Genomic DNA, 17,275 nt, shown 5'->3' with positions numbered 1-17,275 from the left:
TGCAAGTCTAGACAGATCTACAAAGAAGAGGTTCCCCTTGCTTCAGTGGTAGGATAAGATCTATGCACAGAATTGACCTAGGTAATAAATAACTATTCCACTTTGTTGCCTTGAGGCTGCAGGAAGGTCTGGGAGCGTGTGAATTCCCCTAGGGCAGGGGAAAGGACAGAGGGATATTCCATTCCCCAGTGTTCCCAGCAAGGACTTTACATTCTATTAATAAATACTATGTATGCGCAATGACAAGCTGCAACAGCTGTGTATTAGCGCACACAACTGTTCTGATCAGTGCGATACTGAACTAAAAGACACCAGAAGAAAGAATAAGCCTGCCATACCCCTGACAAAATATTAGAGCACCAGTCTCTAGACAATTTAAAAGAAATTTCCTCGGTTACCACCCCCCTCCCTGCCTGAATAGGATTAAAATTAAAAAAAAAAATCTAGCACTCTTCTTTACTGGTTATGTTATTTACTTCCGATGTTTCTCAGCTCAGGCAACAAGACAAATTATAGTCCTATACGTTTCTAGTCAATTTCACTTTTTGGCACACTAATTAAGCTTGCCACATTTGGAGTTTCCCAAACTGCAGAGAAGAGACTTCACTCCTACCGCAATTTATAGCAGTCATGGAAATGTACTAAGTTTTTTTTGGTTTTAAATTAATGGCAAGTTTAACTCAATAGACTCTTTAAAGGTAACTTGGACATCTGTTTACAAGGTGAACTGCAAAGGTTTTGCCAAGATTTAAACTGGCTTGTGAAGATTTTAAACAGAAATGTCATTTTGACAAGATACCCTCCCCTCTATGCACCAGAGAAATCCAAGCTGCAGATTTCTTGGCATTCCACCTAGACAGGGGTGTACAATAAATAAGTGGAGTGAAACCAGTGATCAGATATGTGAAGTCAGAGAAAAGGCTCCTCCTTCAGGACTGGTCCCTATAGCTTACATTTGAATTATGTCCAATATGCACCCATACCATAGTGACAGACAAGGTATTAACACTTGAATAGAAAGTCTAAGTCTATTTATAAGGTTTCTTGCATCCTGTTGTCCGGCTGGAAGCCTGGAATTTTTGGCATTAAGAACTAGATACACTTTTCTTCCTCACTTTAAGTATCGCTAGGGAACCAAGTTAATATTCCCATGTTATAGGCAAAAATATAAAGAGAGGGAGGTTATATGACCCAACAAAAGTCACATAGGAAGTCTGTAGCCAAGCCAGGAATCACATACACAAGTCCTGACTCCCAGTCTCCTTGCTCAAGAGACGAGACTAGAACCCAGAAGTCCTGTGCCTCAAGCCAGAAGATGCCACCCTTTCTCTGATGCACAACTAAAAAAGTTATTTCCCTGTTACCTAACAGTTCTGTATTTCTCCTGAAACAATCGACCCCATCCTAAACTCAAACCTTCATCAGCAAGAACATCGCAGTTCACCTCTGAAAACATCAAAAAACATATTCAAGGTTTCAGTTATATAATTTTAAGCCTAATTTGGACTGAAGTTCACGATATGGGCATAGTTTGATCCCATGCTCTGGGCCAATAAGCTTGACCCACAGTCAACTGGAATGGGGTTGAGGCAACATGAAGTTCCAAGCCCCTGAACATGGACTTTTGCAGTGTCAGCCAGCTCAGCTGTAATACAAAGGAAATTAACAGCGTTCCACTCTGAAAAGCTGCTATAAAATGGCATTGTGTGCGCGTCCATGATTCCAAATCAAGCATGTCAGGTTATACATGTAGGAAGTTTTTTTTTTTTTTTTTTTTTTTGCTAACTGGCTCCCCTTACAAACCCAACCTGGGACCAGACAGGCTAAGGTTTTGTTTTTTTTATTGTTTGTATATCACCATTAATAGATTCTGCTGGTCTCATGATCTCAACAAATCTGGCTCTGCAATCAAACACGTCTCAATATGGGGGCATGGTCCAGTATTAAAGAATTAAACCCTACGGTTCCCAATTCTGTGCAATTCCCTAGTCCACTAGATTTCCTGTGTGACCGAAGGCAAGTCACTTAGCACTCTGGGCCTCATGTCCCCCATATGTAAAACAGGGATAATAGCACTGCTCTACCTCACAGGGGTGTTGTGAGAATAACTAGATGGAAGATTGTGCAGTGCTTTGAGATCTACTGATGAAAAGTGCTAGATGAAAAACAGGAATTATCCATGACTTGACAAGATGCCATTTTAGAGACATTTCAGAACAGAATCACATTTCAAAACAGTTTTAAGCAGCATTTATAGGAAACAGCTTTTCTATTGTTAATTTGATAAAAGAGCAGTCTAAGGTCAACAGCTTTAGATGAAACTCAGATGCAAACTCTGGGCAAAGCCATGAACATTTTATCTGTTTTGCACGCACCCCAGAAGTTCACATCACTAGCAGCATGTCTCAGTCCTTTCCTCCCCAAAAAGGGCATTTCATTTGAAAGCAGCGTCAATGATTGAAAAGAAGCCAACACTTGTGACAGAGTGCTGGTCAACATATCCCTGCTTCATGGAGAACAAATGCATCGTATGAAATTTACATAACGGAGAATGGTTGCCTATTTACCACTTTTATCCTAACTTCCCAAAAAGATCCTCTGGTATTGGTATTAGTCACATTCTGGCATTAGTGTCTTATTTTTCAAGTAATACACTAATCCCTGCATTTAAATGCTCAGATCTGCACATGTTCGGGACACTGAGCTGTAGAATAGGCTTTTGCAATTAAGGAACTTTTGGTTGGAAAATTTGGCCAACTGTTGGCCATGGAAATCAACAAGTCAAACTTGTTTAGATTCCACTGCCAGATATAGGAAAGAGCAGGTTTAAGAAACAATGCTCTCAAACAGCAAGCTACCCAGATAAAGACAAGCTAGAGTGGAGTCACTTCACGTCAGTTCCTGAAATGCGGCCACCTCTGGGGTGGAGCACAACAGCTGCAACACCACACAACGCTAATCAAAGGAAAACACAATATAACTGAACAGGTTAAGACTTTAGCTATGTCATCTGTTAGGTGTTCACCTCCACTGAAAGGAATTGGTGATCTGGCCCACAATTCCTTGAAGCATGGCTCTACTCTTTAAAAATGACTAAAGGCATCTTCTTCTCTGGTTGCTGTGTGCATTAGAATCAGATCTGCTAACTTTAGTGATCATACATTTGATCCCTGTTAACCCCACAGAACCAAACAGGCTTTAAGGGAGTGTGCCACAGTCTGTACTAGGCTCACCCATGAGCCGCAATGTAATTGCAGGTCCAACTTCCCCACTGTCACATCTGGATAAGCTTATTGAAATCAAGCTAAAACGAGGGCAGAATTGAATTTGCTTTCAATCATAAATAGATTGTGCAAGACTGAATCCAGTTTGACAAACGGATCCCAGCCTGAATTTGCAGGGCTGGCTGAAAGCCATTTATTTGCCAGTTGAGTAAAGGAGGATCTAGAGTTCAGGGACAGAGCCACACAATGCCTTTTACAGAGTTGCTTCTCTGAGTAGAGCTGCACTCTGAATTGAACCAAAAAAAATGGAATTATTCAATTGTCGAGAGGCTTAAGTCTCCCAAAAATTGAAGTCTAATACCAATTAAATAGTGACACTGCGTAAAGCACCGATAAATTGGCTGAACTGGCAAAGAAGCAAGGCAGAAACCAATTTGTGATATTTGCAGAACAGAGTGCATGATAAATATCAGCTTCCATCTCCTCTCCCCTAATCCTAAAAATATTGATATTCGGAAATCCTGAACATCTGGGATTCCAACTGAAGTCAGTGCACCTGAATATCAGGCTTACAGTTAATATGGTGCAAGAAATGCTTCCAGTGATGTGAACTTTTAAGCAATATTCTTACATATTTCTATTCAACATTAATGACAGTTTCTGTAAATACACATAAACAGCACAATTATTTACAAGGTACAGTCAATGAATGTGAGTCAATAGACTACTTCCTTCTGGGAAAAAAAATCAGAACAGGTCAAGCTGGTAAAGAAGAGCAACATTAGGTACATTTGTTAGCCAAAAAAAGGTTATGCTAGAAAATTAATCATTGAACTGGTGTCACTATCACTTAAAAGAATACAAGAAGCAAGACTTTTTTTTAAGCAGACTAAACAAATTTACAAGAGCTAACGAATGTTGAGCAAAATTCAACCATCAATTTTCAACCAAACCTTGCAGCTTAGGTGCAGAGAACAAGAAGTGAAATTGATTAGAAACAAGACACGAACTAACTCACTCCTCTGTGAGAAAAAGAGTAAGTAACCAAAACTTTTCCCCATGATAGATTTTAAAATATCCTTTGGGTGTGAGCTGAAGTTATTAAACACAGGTAAAGGCATTTTTAGATGTTACAATTTCAGCCTGGTATGTTAAACTCCATCTCACGGGAGCCTTGGGTGAGAAAGACTGCAAAGTTTTTAATTCAATTAGATTTGAAATTGTGGTTCACCCCCTTTGTAAGAGATCTAATTAATTTCTCCCAGTGCTAATGACAGCACTGATGGGCAATAATGAACCAAGGAAGATACAGAGAGCTGGTTGAAGCAGCAGGTCATACAACAGGCACTCTCTTCAGAGCAGCCTGTATTTATCCACTGCCAAGATCTAGCCAGCCAGTATTGACGTAAAGAGCGTCAAGACTATACGGCTGTGCCAATTTCAGAGAAAGCCAGCTGCGTGCTCCCGCCCCAAAGACAAAGGAATCCTGCAGAGACTGGGTCAGTTTCTGAATGCTATGGGTGATGGGATTTACTGAAGCAAGCAGGACATCCAGAGGGGCCAGAAGCAGCTACTGACATGACATACATACAGAGCCTTGAGGGTCTGGATGGGATAGAAAGATAGGGAGGACAGGTGACACCACAAGCAAAGCACGGCTACCGATCTATTAGGATTTAAACCCCTCCACAAGCAGTGTTCCAGTACAGTTGAGAAGTTAGATCCCATATGACTGGACACCACAGAGAGAGTTGTTTTGTACTTACAGTTTAGAGACAAATCAGGATTTTAGTCCAATGAAGACAGATATCTTCATATTCTATAATCCTATTAATATACATCAAAGGATTTTTAAGACTTGGTATTCTAATCCCTGCCCCTGGGGAGTGATTGAGAACTGCCAGTTACTGTAAGGCTAAAAAAATAACAGCTGTTCATTAAATCCTGATAGAATAATCCTCCTGTAATGCCTTCTAATTGAGGATCTCAAAGCACTCTAGTAACAAAATAAGCCACACAGTGTTTTCCCACTTCAGTCCCCATTGAGGATGGGGAAAACGAGCAGGCAGCTTTTTTTTTTTTTTTTTTAAATATGCTTAAGTCTCCATTTTAGGATCAAAGATGATTAGAACCCAGAAGTCCTGACCCCCAGTCCCCCGCTTCTCTAATTGCCAGACTCTCATCCAAAGACACGAGTCCCACTGCAAACTCTCCACATTCTTTCCCAAATCCAGGCACAGACCAGGAGTCCTGACTCCCAGTACTGTGCTCTAATGAGAGAGTTCTCCCCCTCCACTTATGTCAAGGAAACTAGGATTAGTTTGTATCTAAAAAATGCAAGTACTCCCCTTCCCCTGGAAAGGAAGGACACAATAGTCACTGGAGTGAGTACAGCAGAGTTAAACCAAGACTAGATTCAGCCAGATTTTTCAATTTAAAATCTGGATCCCCATGTATTCAGAGACCTATTGATTTCCTTACAACTGAATTATTTCCCCTGGGGTCTAGACATTAAACAGTTTCACCGATAGGCCATGCTACGTCAAATAAAAAAAGTTATCTTTACAATCTTTCCAAATATGGTCTCAGCATAACTGAGGTGCCAAATGTGACAGAGAACCCGCCAGTGACTCGGTCAAGGTCACTAGGCTACAGCACAGAGAGTGCACTTCAGCTTCTGGCTGCAAGTTTCTCTTCACTCAGTGAAGGAAAACCACGGATGAAACAGCATCTTTGTCCCTTTGGCATCTCAGTGTCTTACTTCTCCCAGCCCCATCTTACATCTCCTAATCTCATAGCCAAAGAGAGACCATGGGATTACAACTTCAGAAAGGTAGGGGAAGGAGAAGGACCACAGGAGCAGATGACTCCTAGAACAAAAAGCCTGTGAATAGAATTGACAAATAGAAGCTGCACCCTTCTCACTAATCATCAGGTGCTCTTAACACCTGTCAAGAGCTACTAAGGTACAGAAATTTCACGTATTGGGGTTCTAAAAAAAAGAGAGTGGTATTAACATACTTTAGCCAGACCCTTATTGCTCTCTTTATTTTATGCAGCCAGTGATCTTTTAAACTCAGCTTGTTCTGCAATCATTTAGGCTTCTGGCAAGAAAGTTTTAACAGGCCTACTACCTGATTGACAGTCCCCCACCTGTATTAAAACCAAGCAGGTTGGGGGAACTGTGTTGTATCCCACATTTAGCCTCACTTGGTTGATTTTTAAACCCATCTTCAAAACTCCCAAATGGAGGATCATGTTCTTTTAGAATTTAGTCTAAATAATGCTTTTAAGAAAGAGCATTGAGAGACAGGCCCCCCGTTTCAAAAGTTTGCCTAACAAACCGTAGGTTATCAAGTGTGTAGTCTATTTAGATGTCTGAATGGGTTCTGGTTTATTTCCTAAATGTTTAAACACTTTCCTCTCATTGCATGTGTATCATAAAATTAAACAGATTTGCTATTCCCATTAAGAGGCTACACAACCCATTGCTGCTTCATCTAACTCTTGTTGCATCTTTTGTATTTTCCTTATTTAGCACGTTTCACCTCCCTTAGCCTTCCCTGCGTGCTTGGAAATTTACACGCACACAGGACTGCAACATGCTCACAGTTGGACAAATGGTTCCAGTCTTAAAAGAGGACCCACCGTCTGCACAAAAATCATCTAGTTAGGTCAGTTCTAAACCTACAAGGTCTTTGCTATAGTTTGCTCCCTTGTATACAACTTACCTCATCCTACCTGCACCATACACAAGTTTAATGTAAACAGCTGCTAAGGCCAATCCTGAGAGAAACTTAGCACCCAGAACTCCTGATGACTTCAAGAAAATTGAGAGCAGCTCAATGTTTCAGGATCAGGCCATTTCAGGCTGTATATTGTTCAGTCCCAATATGAGACTAAAATGCTGCTTTACATGAAATGCTACCACTGGACACTTCAGCAGGTATTTAACCGGCTGTATTTGAAAACTCTGCTTTGTGAAGTCCATTTCATGTTAGAAACAGCCCCCCCAAAAATCCAGCAGTTAAAAAAAAAATCCAGTCACAAAAGCAGCATCTCCTTGGTTAAAAGCTATCTGAGATTCATGCAGATCCAATGGGTTGGTTCGGTTAAAAGAAACTGGCGCGCTCTAATTTAAAGTCGCAAAAAATTAAATTTGTAGTTGTCTTAGCAGATTGGCAAGCTTAAATCAAGACTCAAAATATCCTTACAGCCTCTGCATGCATCAGTAGATGTCACTGCACGGAGTTGACAATGGAAGAAGAATCAAAAAGAAATAAGCAAAGTGGTCTGGAACAGAAATGAAGGTTGTGAAATGTAATTAATACCAGAAAGGTTTGCTTACCCGTGAATTGTGGCTGTTCCCCTCCCTTTGATGAGGGCTTCCCTTTTTTTCCTAATGATCACTTCTTTTTCTAGTACATTGTACAGGAACTATGGCACTGTGGAACGTGGCACATTAATTGAATACAAGACTTTTTACGTTTCCCTTGCCCAACAAGACACTTGGGGTGTGTGTGGCTAGAGAAGATGCACGCACCCGTCCCACCCCCAGAATATCCTTGACACAGATTTGTGGATTATGTACAGCACCTTTGGAGTCCAGTGATAGCATTTCACATCTGTTATGACAAATCAGATTACATTAACTGATAAAGAGGAATGCTTCCCAACTTCCGATCGGAAAGTCTAAAACAGGTACCAGAAAAATGACAAAGTAGGAGGGAGACAAAGCAGACCGTCTGCTTTAAAGTAGCATGGAAGCTGGATAGAAATCAATTTAAGTTACAAATACAGCCAGGTAAGACAGACAAAGACAGCGGAGGTCCAAACTCATGGGTTATGTTGAAACCTACAAAAAGAAAGAAACCTGGTGGACTTAGGATCATACTTTGTACTCATATATTAACTTGTACCTAGAGAACTCCTGTAGATGAAGCAACTGGGAGTGGAATTCGGTTAGACCAGTTTAGAAAGAAGGGGGGGGGAAGGGTGCATTCCCCTCCTCCTCTCCCCCGCCCTCCCCCATCTCTCATTCCTTCCATCTCATGCCTCCAAATGCAAGCCATTCAGTGGGAGGAGTTTGCTCAGAGCTGGTTACATCACCTCCCTGCCCATGAGTTCTTGCTTTTGTACAGGAAGAGACAAAATGAGGCAGACGCCATTTTAGGGGGAGGGAAAAAAAAACACAAACAAAAAAGGCTTTAGTATCTATTAAGATGGAATTCATATAACAATGCAGCCCCCACCATATAGATAGAGATATATATACACACACACACACACAGATCTTTGCACCCTGTAGTCTCAATCCTACAAAACTACATCTATTCAAAATGCAATTGGGGGGGAGGGGGGAAATCAAATCCAATTCTTTTTAGAGAGTCAGGTTCAACTATAGAATCTCCCCCCACCAATTCAGCCGGGGGGAGGGGGCTAATTTGTCATTCCCCCCAAAAGGAGGGGCAGAAAAAAGGGGGGTAAAAATGGGATCAACCTGCACAAAAAAAAAAGAAAAGAAAAAGCTGCTTGCCAGGAACAAAGACAAGGAGACAAAACAGCTTCGCCATCTTTGAATAGGGAGGGGGAAATAGAAAGCTAAAAAAGTCACATTTTTAAAAGCACATTTCATTGTCACTGGAGTCTACGTTATCAAATTTCATGCTGATCTTTTTAAAAATTAGTTACTGAATTCTAAAAACAAATTTTTAAATTTAAAAAAAAAAAAACCCTTGCAATCTTTATTTGTAGATTGCCACCCAGATTTTTAAAGATTGCCCTTTTCCCCCAGCTACTACACATATACGCAAAGACATTAAAGTGGTACTCAGGGTTCTAAAATAAAAATCACAAAAACCTAACAATTACATTGAATTTAAAAATATAGAAAAGGATTTGACATATCACTAAGATTTTTTTTCTTTTAAATCAACCCATTGCTTGCTAATGCCCCAGATCTTTCACCACTTATAGCCCACCTTACCCTGCAATCTTTATGTACAGATTGCTCATTTTCCTCGTCTCCCACACAAAGAAGCGACACTTTATGCCTCAGTCACCGCCATCTTTTGTGTGGGAGCTCATTAACCCTTCATATTCCTGGAGACGATGGATTTGTCTAAGAGACCGTCGTACTCCTTATAAATATGCATTCATATTTTGAAAAATGCCTGTCTTTTAAGGGTTAACCACCTGAAACAAAGCCTATTTTCCTCTCAATTATATACACATTTTTTGTTTCTTCCTGGCATTAATTCTTTTTGGTACAGAGGAGGAATTTTTTTTTGTTTTGGTCAGTTGGTTGAAAATTCGACACTTACTATCCAATTATTTTTCTCGTCGACAGCGCTTCAAGGTTTGGGGGTTTTTTTTTTGGTTAAAGTGGTGTATTTTAAAGAAAAAAAATAATTGATTTGTTTTTGGTCATGGCTTAAAAAAAACAGCAACTTTTTGGGGTTTTTGGTGGTTTGTCGAGATAAAGAGATGCAAAAAGTTGCTTGATTTAAAAAAAGGATGAGGACAGGTTGTTGCTAATTATTTTTTGTTTGGTCTTTTGGTATGTTTAAGTGGCAGTTTCCTTCAGGTCACAAAGAATTTGAACGGCTCCCAAGGACGGTCGAAAATTTGGTGGCTGCTTTTTTGTGTCTTCCAAGGACCAAGTGGGGGGGATTTTTCGCTTTCTCGTAGCAAATTCGACGCCGTCTCAAGACCAAACCAACCTGGAACAGAAGACAAGGAAAAAAACCACAATGAGCATTTTTAGACACAGAGAAGACACAATCTTCACCCCCCCTCCCCCCCGACTTTTTAGTACAAGACTAAATTTTGCAAAAACCTGAGTTTAAAATTGTTTTAATAAAAATCAAGTGACCTGGGCTGTTACAGATTTTGCAATTCTCTGAGGCCAAGGGGCGTGTGAAGGGGCAATGGTGGGGGACTGGGCAGCAAAAATGGGGATTTCAGGGGAAACACCCATTTTCAGGGGGCTTGGAGTTTCAAGGTTAAAGGGAGGGGCCGTTTCAGTTAAGAGGCTCCTATTCCCTTCATGAGAGCCAGGGGGTTAATTAGCAGCAGAAAGTATTAATGCTCAAGGTCATTTAAAATGGCTAGCAGCAGCCCAAAGCCAGCCTGCCCCCTCCCCCACCCAGTACCCCAGCGTGGCGCTCCAAAGAGCTCTGTACTCACCTCTAACCAGACCCCAGAATGGCCGAATGCCGCGCGGGCGGCGCTTTTTATATCCAGCCCCGCCCACCCTCCGGCTCCGCCCTCCTCCGCCTCACGCTAGGGCGAGAGAACAAAGCCTCCGTCTTCTGCACGCCCCCCTCGCTCTTACCCAACGGCCGGCTACTCGAGAACCAATTTAAAACCACTATCGAAACACACCGCCGTTGTCCCCTCTCGATGGGCGAAAGGGATCCGGCCTCGAAAATTGATTTTAAAATCGCCGACGGTTGTGACGCAGTTAGGAGGGAGCCGCAGTGCGCATGCGCGACGGGGAAAAGCTAGGCGAACGGGTTCGACACGCCCGCGCCGATGGGCACCGCCTTTGCAGAGTTGTCACGGGACTCGCTGTACTGCGCATGCGCGGAGGTGGGACCGCCTCCTTAGGCGTCGTCTAGGGGGTTGTGCGCATGCGCGGCCAACGCCCGCTATTGTCTTTGACTTGTGGCGCAGTTTTTATTCCCCTCTGCGCTGTGCGCAGGCGCGCCTGCGGGACGACTAGTCGACTGAGCGCATGCGCACTGATCACCCCCGCCCTTTTCAAACTAAGCCTATGACTCATTTGCAATCTCTTTCCAAGCGATGTAACCACGCGGAAGCGTGTTAGCCAGACTGACGTGGCGTTAAAAAAAAGAAAAAGTGAAGGCGTGACCGTCTGACGTAGAGGTCACGTGTAAGAAAATGGCGGCTGCCTGCCCGGGCAGCTTTAATTCGCGTCAGTTGTCGCGCATGCGCAAAGCTTACCGTACTACAAGATGGCGGCTTCCAGGGGCGCCGTGGTGCTGAGGAGGGCTGCCGGCAGCCTGCCTGTGTTGGCTCTGTTCCGGAGGCTCTTCTGGGCCCAGGTGAGGAGCGGGACTACGGGGGTCATGTGCTCTGATGTCGCCGCATGTATGAATTTGCCGTGGTGACGTCATTCTGCTATACAGGCATGCGCTGTGACATCACGGCTGCCGTGCCGTGAGGTCCTCGCGCCACAGGGGTGGGACAACGTGACGTCACGGCTGCCGTGTTGTGAGGTCATCATACCATGGGGGGGCAGCATGATGTCATGGCTGCTGTGCTGTTATGGTGTTGTGTAGCATTGGGCAACATGCCGGGAGGTGGCATTGTTCTGTTGTGTAGCACCACAGTGGTGCGGGTCAGGCCACCCGGGTGACACAACGTGACATCATTGCCCTCTTCTGACATTACAGCCCTGCAGTGCTGTGGGCGCGGGTGTCCAGCTGCCACGCCGACGTAACAACCCAACACGGTTATCCCGTGCTGAGACAGCCTGCCAGCTTGCTTGCTGTGCCCCGCCGGATTGTGATGGCAGTAGGCTGTGACATTCCCCCACCAGGACCAGTGGCTGTGCCACATGGGCTCTCTGCGCCCAGCCGAGGCGCAGTGCTGTTGTGCCAGTGGGTGGGCTATTTCAGATGAGGATGCCATATGCTCTGAGGCACCATTCTAGTGGGTCACCCACCTTAGCCATAGCTTCCTGCTCCTGTTTCCTTGCAGCTCTGGACTGGCTAGCTGCAGGAAGCAGATCCGCTTGTCATTACACTGGGGTTTGTTTTTTTTATTAAAAGCAGCCAGGAAATTAAATGCAAAAAACATTGTTAAAGCTACTTGCTAAAAAGCTCCTGGTAGCACTTTTCAGCCCCTTTTCCCCTCAAGGGTAAAACCTTCCACATTCACTAGCATTGCTGTTTCATCAGACAGTAGCATGGGGCTCTGCTGAAACGTAGCCACCTCTGATGAAGCACAACAATGCTGAACTATAGGGCGGAGGGAAGTGTTCAGACAGGAGCACTGGGGCAAAATACTGTGCCTGCGATGCCCAATCGCTGCAATTTTCAGTGACTGCATCTCAACACTGGGCAAGTGAGACCTGTGTGGCATCTCTGCCCTACCCCAGAGTTAGCTGCAATTCAGTGATGGGTGAGTGATCCTTGTGCTGTGTTGCTGTGTGGCCGTTCCCCAGCTGCCTCACCCCAGAGGTGGCTGCATTTCATTGATTCCCCATCTAGTATCCTAGACATAGTGGAGATAGCTGCTCATTGGGGTGGTCTGATCCTATCTCTTCCTTTCCTGCCTCATCCTTTCTTAGGCTGCTCCTGCTGCCTCGCTTCTGCGGCTCCAGCGCCCGCTGCTCCGGATGTTCAGCACGGAGACGGAGCCAGATGTGTCGGCAGAGCCAGTCGTCTTTGACGCCAAATCACGCTTTAAGGAGAAGCCCTGGAAGTATCTAGAGACAGAAGGTATCAGGCCAGCAGTTGCGAAGGGGTTGGTGCTAGGCTTGAGAACCTGGTGCTTCACAGGCTGGCAACAGGCATAAAGACCGTGATTTTGTTACCAAAGGCCATTAGAGTGATGTATGTGAGTAGGGTCTAGTGAGTGAGAATGGGGAGGGTGGGAAGCAAAGCCAGGACTCATGGGTTCTATCCCCTGCCCTTGGAGGGGAGTGGGATCTAGTGGTTAATAGCAGAGGTGTGGGGAGACTGGGAGCCAGGACTCCTGGGTTCTGTCCCTGGCTGTAGTAGAGAAGTGGGGTCTAGTGGGTTAGAGCGGGGGCAGAGAGGTCTGGGAGTTAGGATTCCTGGGTTTTGTTTCTGTTTCTGTCTCTGGATCAGGCTCACTGTGATCATTGGTCATCCTCCTCCCTCTGTGCCTCAGTTTCCCCATCTGCAAAGGGGGCTGTGATGGCAGCTGCACTCCTTTGTGTTCTCTAGGCTCCTCGGTGTGAACCCTCCCCCAAGGAACAGCTAACTCTCCTCTTCCCCCCCCCCCCCCCTCGCAGAGTACATTGAGAGATACGGCAACAAGCCTGTCTGGTTTGGCTATCGGCGCAACCACAAGGGACCCATCCCCCCGCAGAAGACCCGCAAGACCTGCATAGTGAGTGCAGCCCCACACCCTGCCCCTCAGCAGGGCCGAGGCTTGGCGCTAATGACGGGCACTCTTGGACTTGAAATTCAGCTGCCTAGGCTCTAGGGATCAGAGATCCTTGATCTAGTGGTTGTGGGGAAGGGGCCTGGGAGCTAGGACTCCTGGGCTCTGTCTCCAGTCTGTGAGGGAAGTAGGTTCTAGTGGTTAGAGCAGGTGGGAGCTGGGAGTCAGGAGTCCTGGGTTTTGGCAGGGGAGTGGTGTCTAGTAGTGGTTAGAGCTTGGGGGGGTGCTTATCTAGAAACGGGACCGGAGTGAAAAGTGCAAAGGTCTGGCTAGCCTTGGTGAGATCCACAGCAAATCAGAAAGGGCTGGTTTGGTGGGAGACAGGTGACACGAAACAGGGAGGCATTTGAAGGACAGCAAAACATCCAACAGGACCCAGAGAACTTAGATCCATTGGCAGCTAGTCCACAAGGATGGGAATCATCTCCGGCCGCTGTCAGAAAGGGAGCAGGGCAGCGGAGGCCGGATAAGTGTCTAGTGGGATTTGAGGGCACAGCTGGTGTTCCTCTGGCTGCCGAGGATACCCAGCCACTGGAGAGGGACTCAGGAGAGCTGACTGCTGTTCCTGCCTCTACTGGGTGACCTTGGGCAAGTCACTGCCCTTTTCTGCCTCTGTCTACCCCTGTGTAAAATGTTGCTAATGACTATGTCCTCCTTTGCAAATCTCCTGATGTATAATAGCAGGGGATAGATGCTTCAAGGGACGAGGAAGGTCAGAAAGGCTGTTCTTCTATGGAGGCAAGCTATCCATATTTGACCACCAGGGGCTCTTGCACCTTCTCCGAGTGCAACTGATGCTGATCACTGCCAGAGATGGGGCACCAGGCAAGGTGGGACCATGGTGGGCCTAACGTGGGCACAGGCTGAGCAGGGATACTTTCTCCCTGGCAGGTGGTCCCTAGTCTGGCTCGGGTGTGACTGGGGGGAGAGGCAGCTCAGCTCCAACAGTTTCTCTCGTTGATTTCCACAGAGAGGAAATAAAATTGCGGGGAACCCCTGCCCCATCTGCCGAGACGAAAAACTCCTCGTGGACTACAGGGTAAGAGCCAAGCCGCCTCAGGCCCTTCTGCCCCCTCCACGCCCCGGCAGGCTGTCTCCAGCAGCCTGGCGTCCTCCCTCCAGTGCCAGCCCCTTTCCCACCCACCCTGGTGGCTGCTGCTCACAGCTCCATCTCTGCCTCTCCCCAACAGAACGTGAAGCTCCTGGAACAGTTCATGAGCCCCCACTCAGGCGTCATCTTACACCCCATGGACACAGGTACATTGCTTTCTCTTCCCCTCCCCCTGCCCAGGGGGTTTGGAGTCAGCCATGGCCACAGGGACCCACTTTCCTGGCTAGATCAAAGGGCAGGTGGGTAACCATCTGCCCAAAGGAGGGGAAGCAGGGGCAGTTTGGGGGCTGAGATAGTGCAGAGGTGGGGGGGGGAATAGCCCTGCATTCGGGGGGATATCGGGATTGGGAGGGAAGGCAATCTTTGTGGGTAGGGGGAGAGAAGGATGAAACTGACTGAGGAAGTGACATTTCCCATCAGGTCCTATTCCCAATGGGGCAGCACTGACCCCTGAAACCTGTTCCCTAGAGAGATGGAGACCCCCACTCCCCCATCCAGCCCCCACCTGAGGCAGCCCTTTTTTATCCCCTGGAGCCCTGCCTGTCCCGGTCAGAAATGGCAAAGGAGCCCCCTGATCAATCTGTCCTGGGACTGGCTCCTCGAACCCCATGGTCTCCTTGCCCTCTGAGATGCCCCCTGTTTTCTTTCTGCTGCAGGCGTCTGCAGGAAGCAGCATAAACGCTTGGTCCAGGCGATCGACCAAGCTCGTGACCATGGTAAGTAGGGAGCTGGCTGTGACAAAGTAGGATAGCAAGAGGCTGTGGGCTGGGATTGGGGGGCACTGGCAGAGCTGGTGAGGAGTCCAGGGCCAAGATAGCAGGGGTCTGCAGGTCAGGATTGAGGGGCCCTGGCAGAGCTGGGGGCGGGGTAGCCCAGGGCTTTGGTGGGGAGTGTGCTGTGGATGGAGACTGACCCGTGTCTTGCTCACCAGCTGCCTTCCCCCTCCTCACCCCCGCAGGGCTCCTGAGTTTCCCCGTCCCCTTGGTGATGCTGCAGGATGAGGACTACACCAACCAACACCAGGCTGTGGCCAAGACACCTCCTGCCCCCACCCTGAAGAGCCAGGCACCCTGGTACTCCTGGTACGAGTGGCAGCAGCCGCCTGAAAAAGAGATCACCAAGATCCGCAGGATGTACAAGGACTATCTGAAGGAGGAGACTGGCCCGCCTTGAGGCCCCGGAACGGGAATGGATGGAGTGTGCGGAGAGGTGGGGAATGGGCCGGTCCCTGAGGAGCTTGGGCCTTCGGCCACACCTGAGGGACTGGCCCTAGACCCAGTCCCTGCAGGGAAAACGTTAGAGCTGCCCAGCTCCTGGCCGGCACCCGCCCAAGCCTCCAGTGGGAATAAACTGGAAGCTGCCAGCAGAGACTTGCTGTTGTTATTCCACGCTGGACTGGGAATGGGACAGGGCCTTTCCCCTCCAGGGGGCGCCAGCTCTGATCCACTCCTGGGGCAGAGGAACTGTCTGTCTATGGGCGTGGGACACAGGGCCTTTCCCTTCCAGGGGGCGCCAGCTCTGATCTGGCCCCAGTGTAAACCCATGTCCCTCTCACATCTCCGGGATGTATGGGCAGAGCCAATTATCTCTCTTCCAGGAGAGCCAGCTGTGCCCCACACTGGCCAGGGGTCTCAGTGATCCTGTGCTTTCATCCATCCTCTCTTCCCCTGATGGCCCCTGGTAGCAACAGGAACCTGGAGCAGGTCTGGCAGATGAAGGCCAAGGGAAGGAAGGACGGACAGGAAGGGGAGCAGTGATGGGGCCCTAGCTGACGCTTCAGTGGGTGCCTTAGCAGATACCATGTCTGCTCTCTGAGCAACCTACAGTGCAATCCGCCCAGTCCCAGGCATGCACCAGAACAGCTGCATTTAGTCAATCGCAGATAGGCAATGCACCCCCAATGGAACCACTCAGTCAGATGCGCAACACAGTCTCTCACCTGCTCACAGACGCACAACCTGCCTGCAGTGCACCTGTCCGCAGCTGCCCCAACCAAGATCCAGGCCCCATTGTGCTGAGCGCTGCACAGACCCACAGAGAGAGTTCCTGCCCCAAAGATCTTTCAATATGAACAGGCAAACGAAGGATCACTAACATCTCTATTTTGCAGATAGAGAACCTGAGTCTTACGGAGTTGCAAGAATTTGTCCAGGGTCTCTGTCAGAGCTGGGAAGTGAACCCCGATCTTGAGTCACCAGCCCATTAGCCTCTCTGCTGTCATAGTGCTTCTTGTCCTAAATCCTGAGCTAGGGACCCCCTTCTCTCATGGTTTCCCCTTTCCATGCTATATGTCCCATGTACTCTAGGCAGTGGATACCCAGATACCACAATGGCCATGGTATAATAGCTACCACAATGATAGCCGTGTTACAAAAATAGGAGTGGTCAGACAAGCCCTGGGGAAAGGCCCTACAGTGGCTCCAATTCTGTGGGACTGAGCTCCTCTTGCAGGCTGGACCGGGGGTGGCCTTAGCAACGTGGGCTGGGATCTTGCCATGATACTTCCCTTGCCTTGGTCACTGCAACCCAGCCTGAAGCTGGGGACTACAGCAATGGAGAAGGAGGGAGTTCCCCACAATCGCCTCTTCTCCCTCCCTGTCCACAGTTGACAAGAGGTGTCCCCCTCTTGAATTGTGGGGAGTGGAATGGCTGGCCCTATCCCATATGGGGGTGTCCCCCATCACTGGAGGGGTCACTTCTATAATACAGCCTTGGATGAAACAGACTGGTGTGTGGGAGTGGCGGTGGATCTGTTATTTAGGATCAATCTTGTTATGGG

The 17,275-nt window shown here is 47.2% G+C and overlaps 2 protein-coding genes across 6 annotated transcripts in view; one reads left to right on the top strand and one right to left on the bottom strand.

Moving 5' to 3' along the window:
- Positions 1–11,330, bottom strand: part of PPP1R10 (protein phosphatase 1 regulatory subunit 10) — a 25,445-nt gene extending 14,115 nt beyond the window's left edge. The window contains exons 1-2 of one of the 5 annotated variants that reach the window (XM_067530092.1): positions 11,193–11,330; positions 9,548–9,946 (exon numbers count right to left, since the gene is read on the bottom strand). The gene's annotated coding sequence lies outside the window, so the exon portion shown is untranslated. Of the gene's footprint in view, positions 1–9,547; positions 9,947–10,412; positions 10,478–10,560; positions 10,983–11,192 lie in introns of those variants that run through there. The other 4 variants (XM_067530094.1, XM_067530090.1, XM_067530093.1 and 1 more) reach the window with 4 other exon arrangements.
- On the top strand, positions 11,160–17,093 carry MRPS18B (mitochondrial ribosomal protein S18B). The gene is made up of 7 exons (XM_067530095.1): positions 11,160–11,293; positions 12,544–12,694; positions 13,234–13,331; positions 14,356–14,424; positions 14,576–14,642; positions 15,153–15,212; positions 15,455–17,093. Exons 1-7 carry the CDS (start codon positions 11,204–11,206, stop codon positions 15,667–15,669), a joined length of 750 nt encoding a protein of 249 aa, XP_067386196.1. The 5' UTR covers positions 11,160–11,203; the 3' UTR covers positions 15,670–17,093.
- Positions 17,094–17,275: the final 182 nt, after the last annotated feature.

Source organism: Emydura macquarii, unplaced genomic scaffold, assembly GCF_026122565.2.
Source record: "Emydura macquarii macquarii isolate MOO-44397 ecotype Brisbane River unplaced genomic scaffold, CSIRO-AGI_Emac_v2 contig_3035, whole genome shotgun sequence".
Taxonomy (NCBI): Eukaryota; Metazoa; Chordata; order Testudines; family Chelidae; genus Emydura; species Emydura macquarii.
This window is presented reverse-complemented; position numbering and strand designations above follow the sequence as displayed.

Bases quoted from the DNA above. Each gene is read 5' to 3' on its own strand.
- MRPS18B (XM_067530095.1), top strand. From the start codon at position 11,204: ATGGCGGCTTCCAGGGGCGCCGTGGTGCTGAGGAGGGCTGCCGGCAGC. The intron at 12,695-13,233 runs GTATCAGGCCAG...CCCCCCTCGCAG, and splicing joins GAAGTATCTAGAGACAGAAG to AGTACATTGAGAGATACGGC. The intron at 13,332-14,355 runs GTGAGTGCAGCC...TGATTTCCACAG, and splicing joins AGACCCGCAAGACCTGCATA to AGAGGAAATAAAATTGCGGG.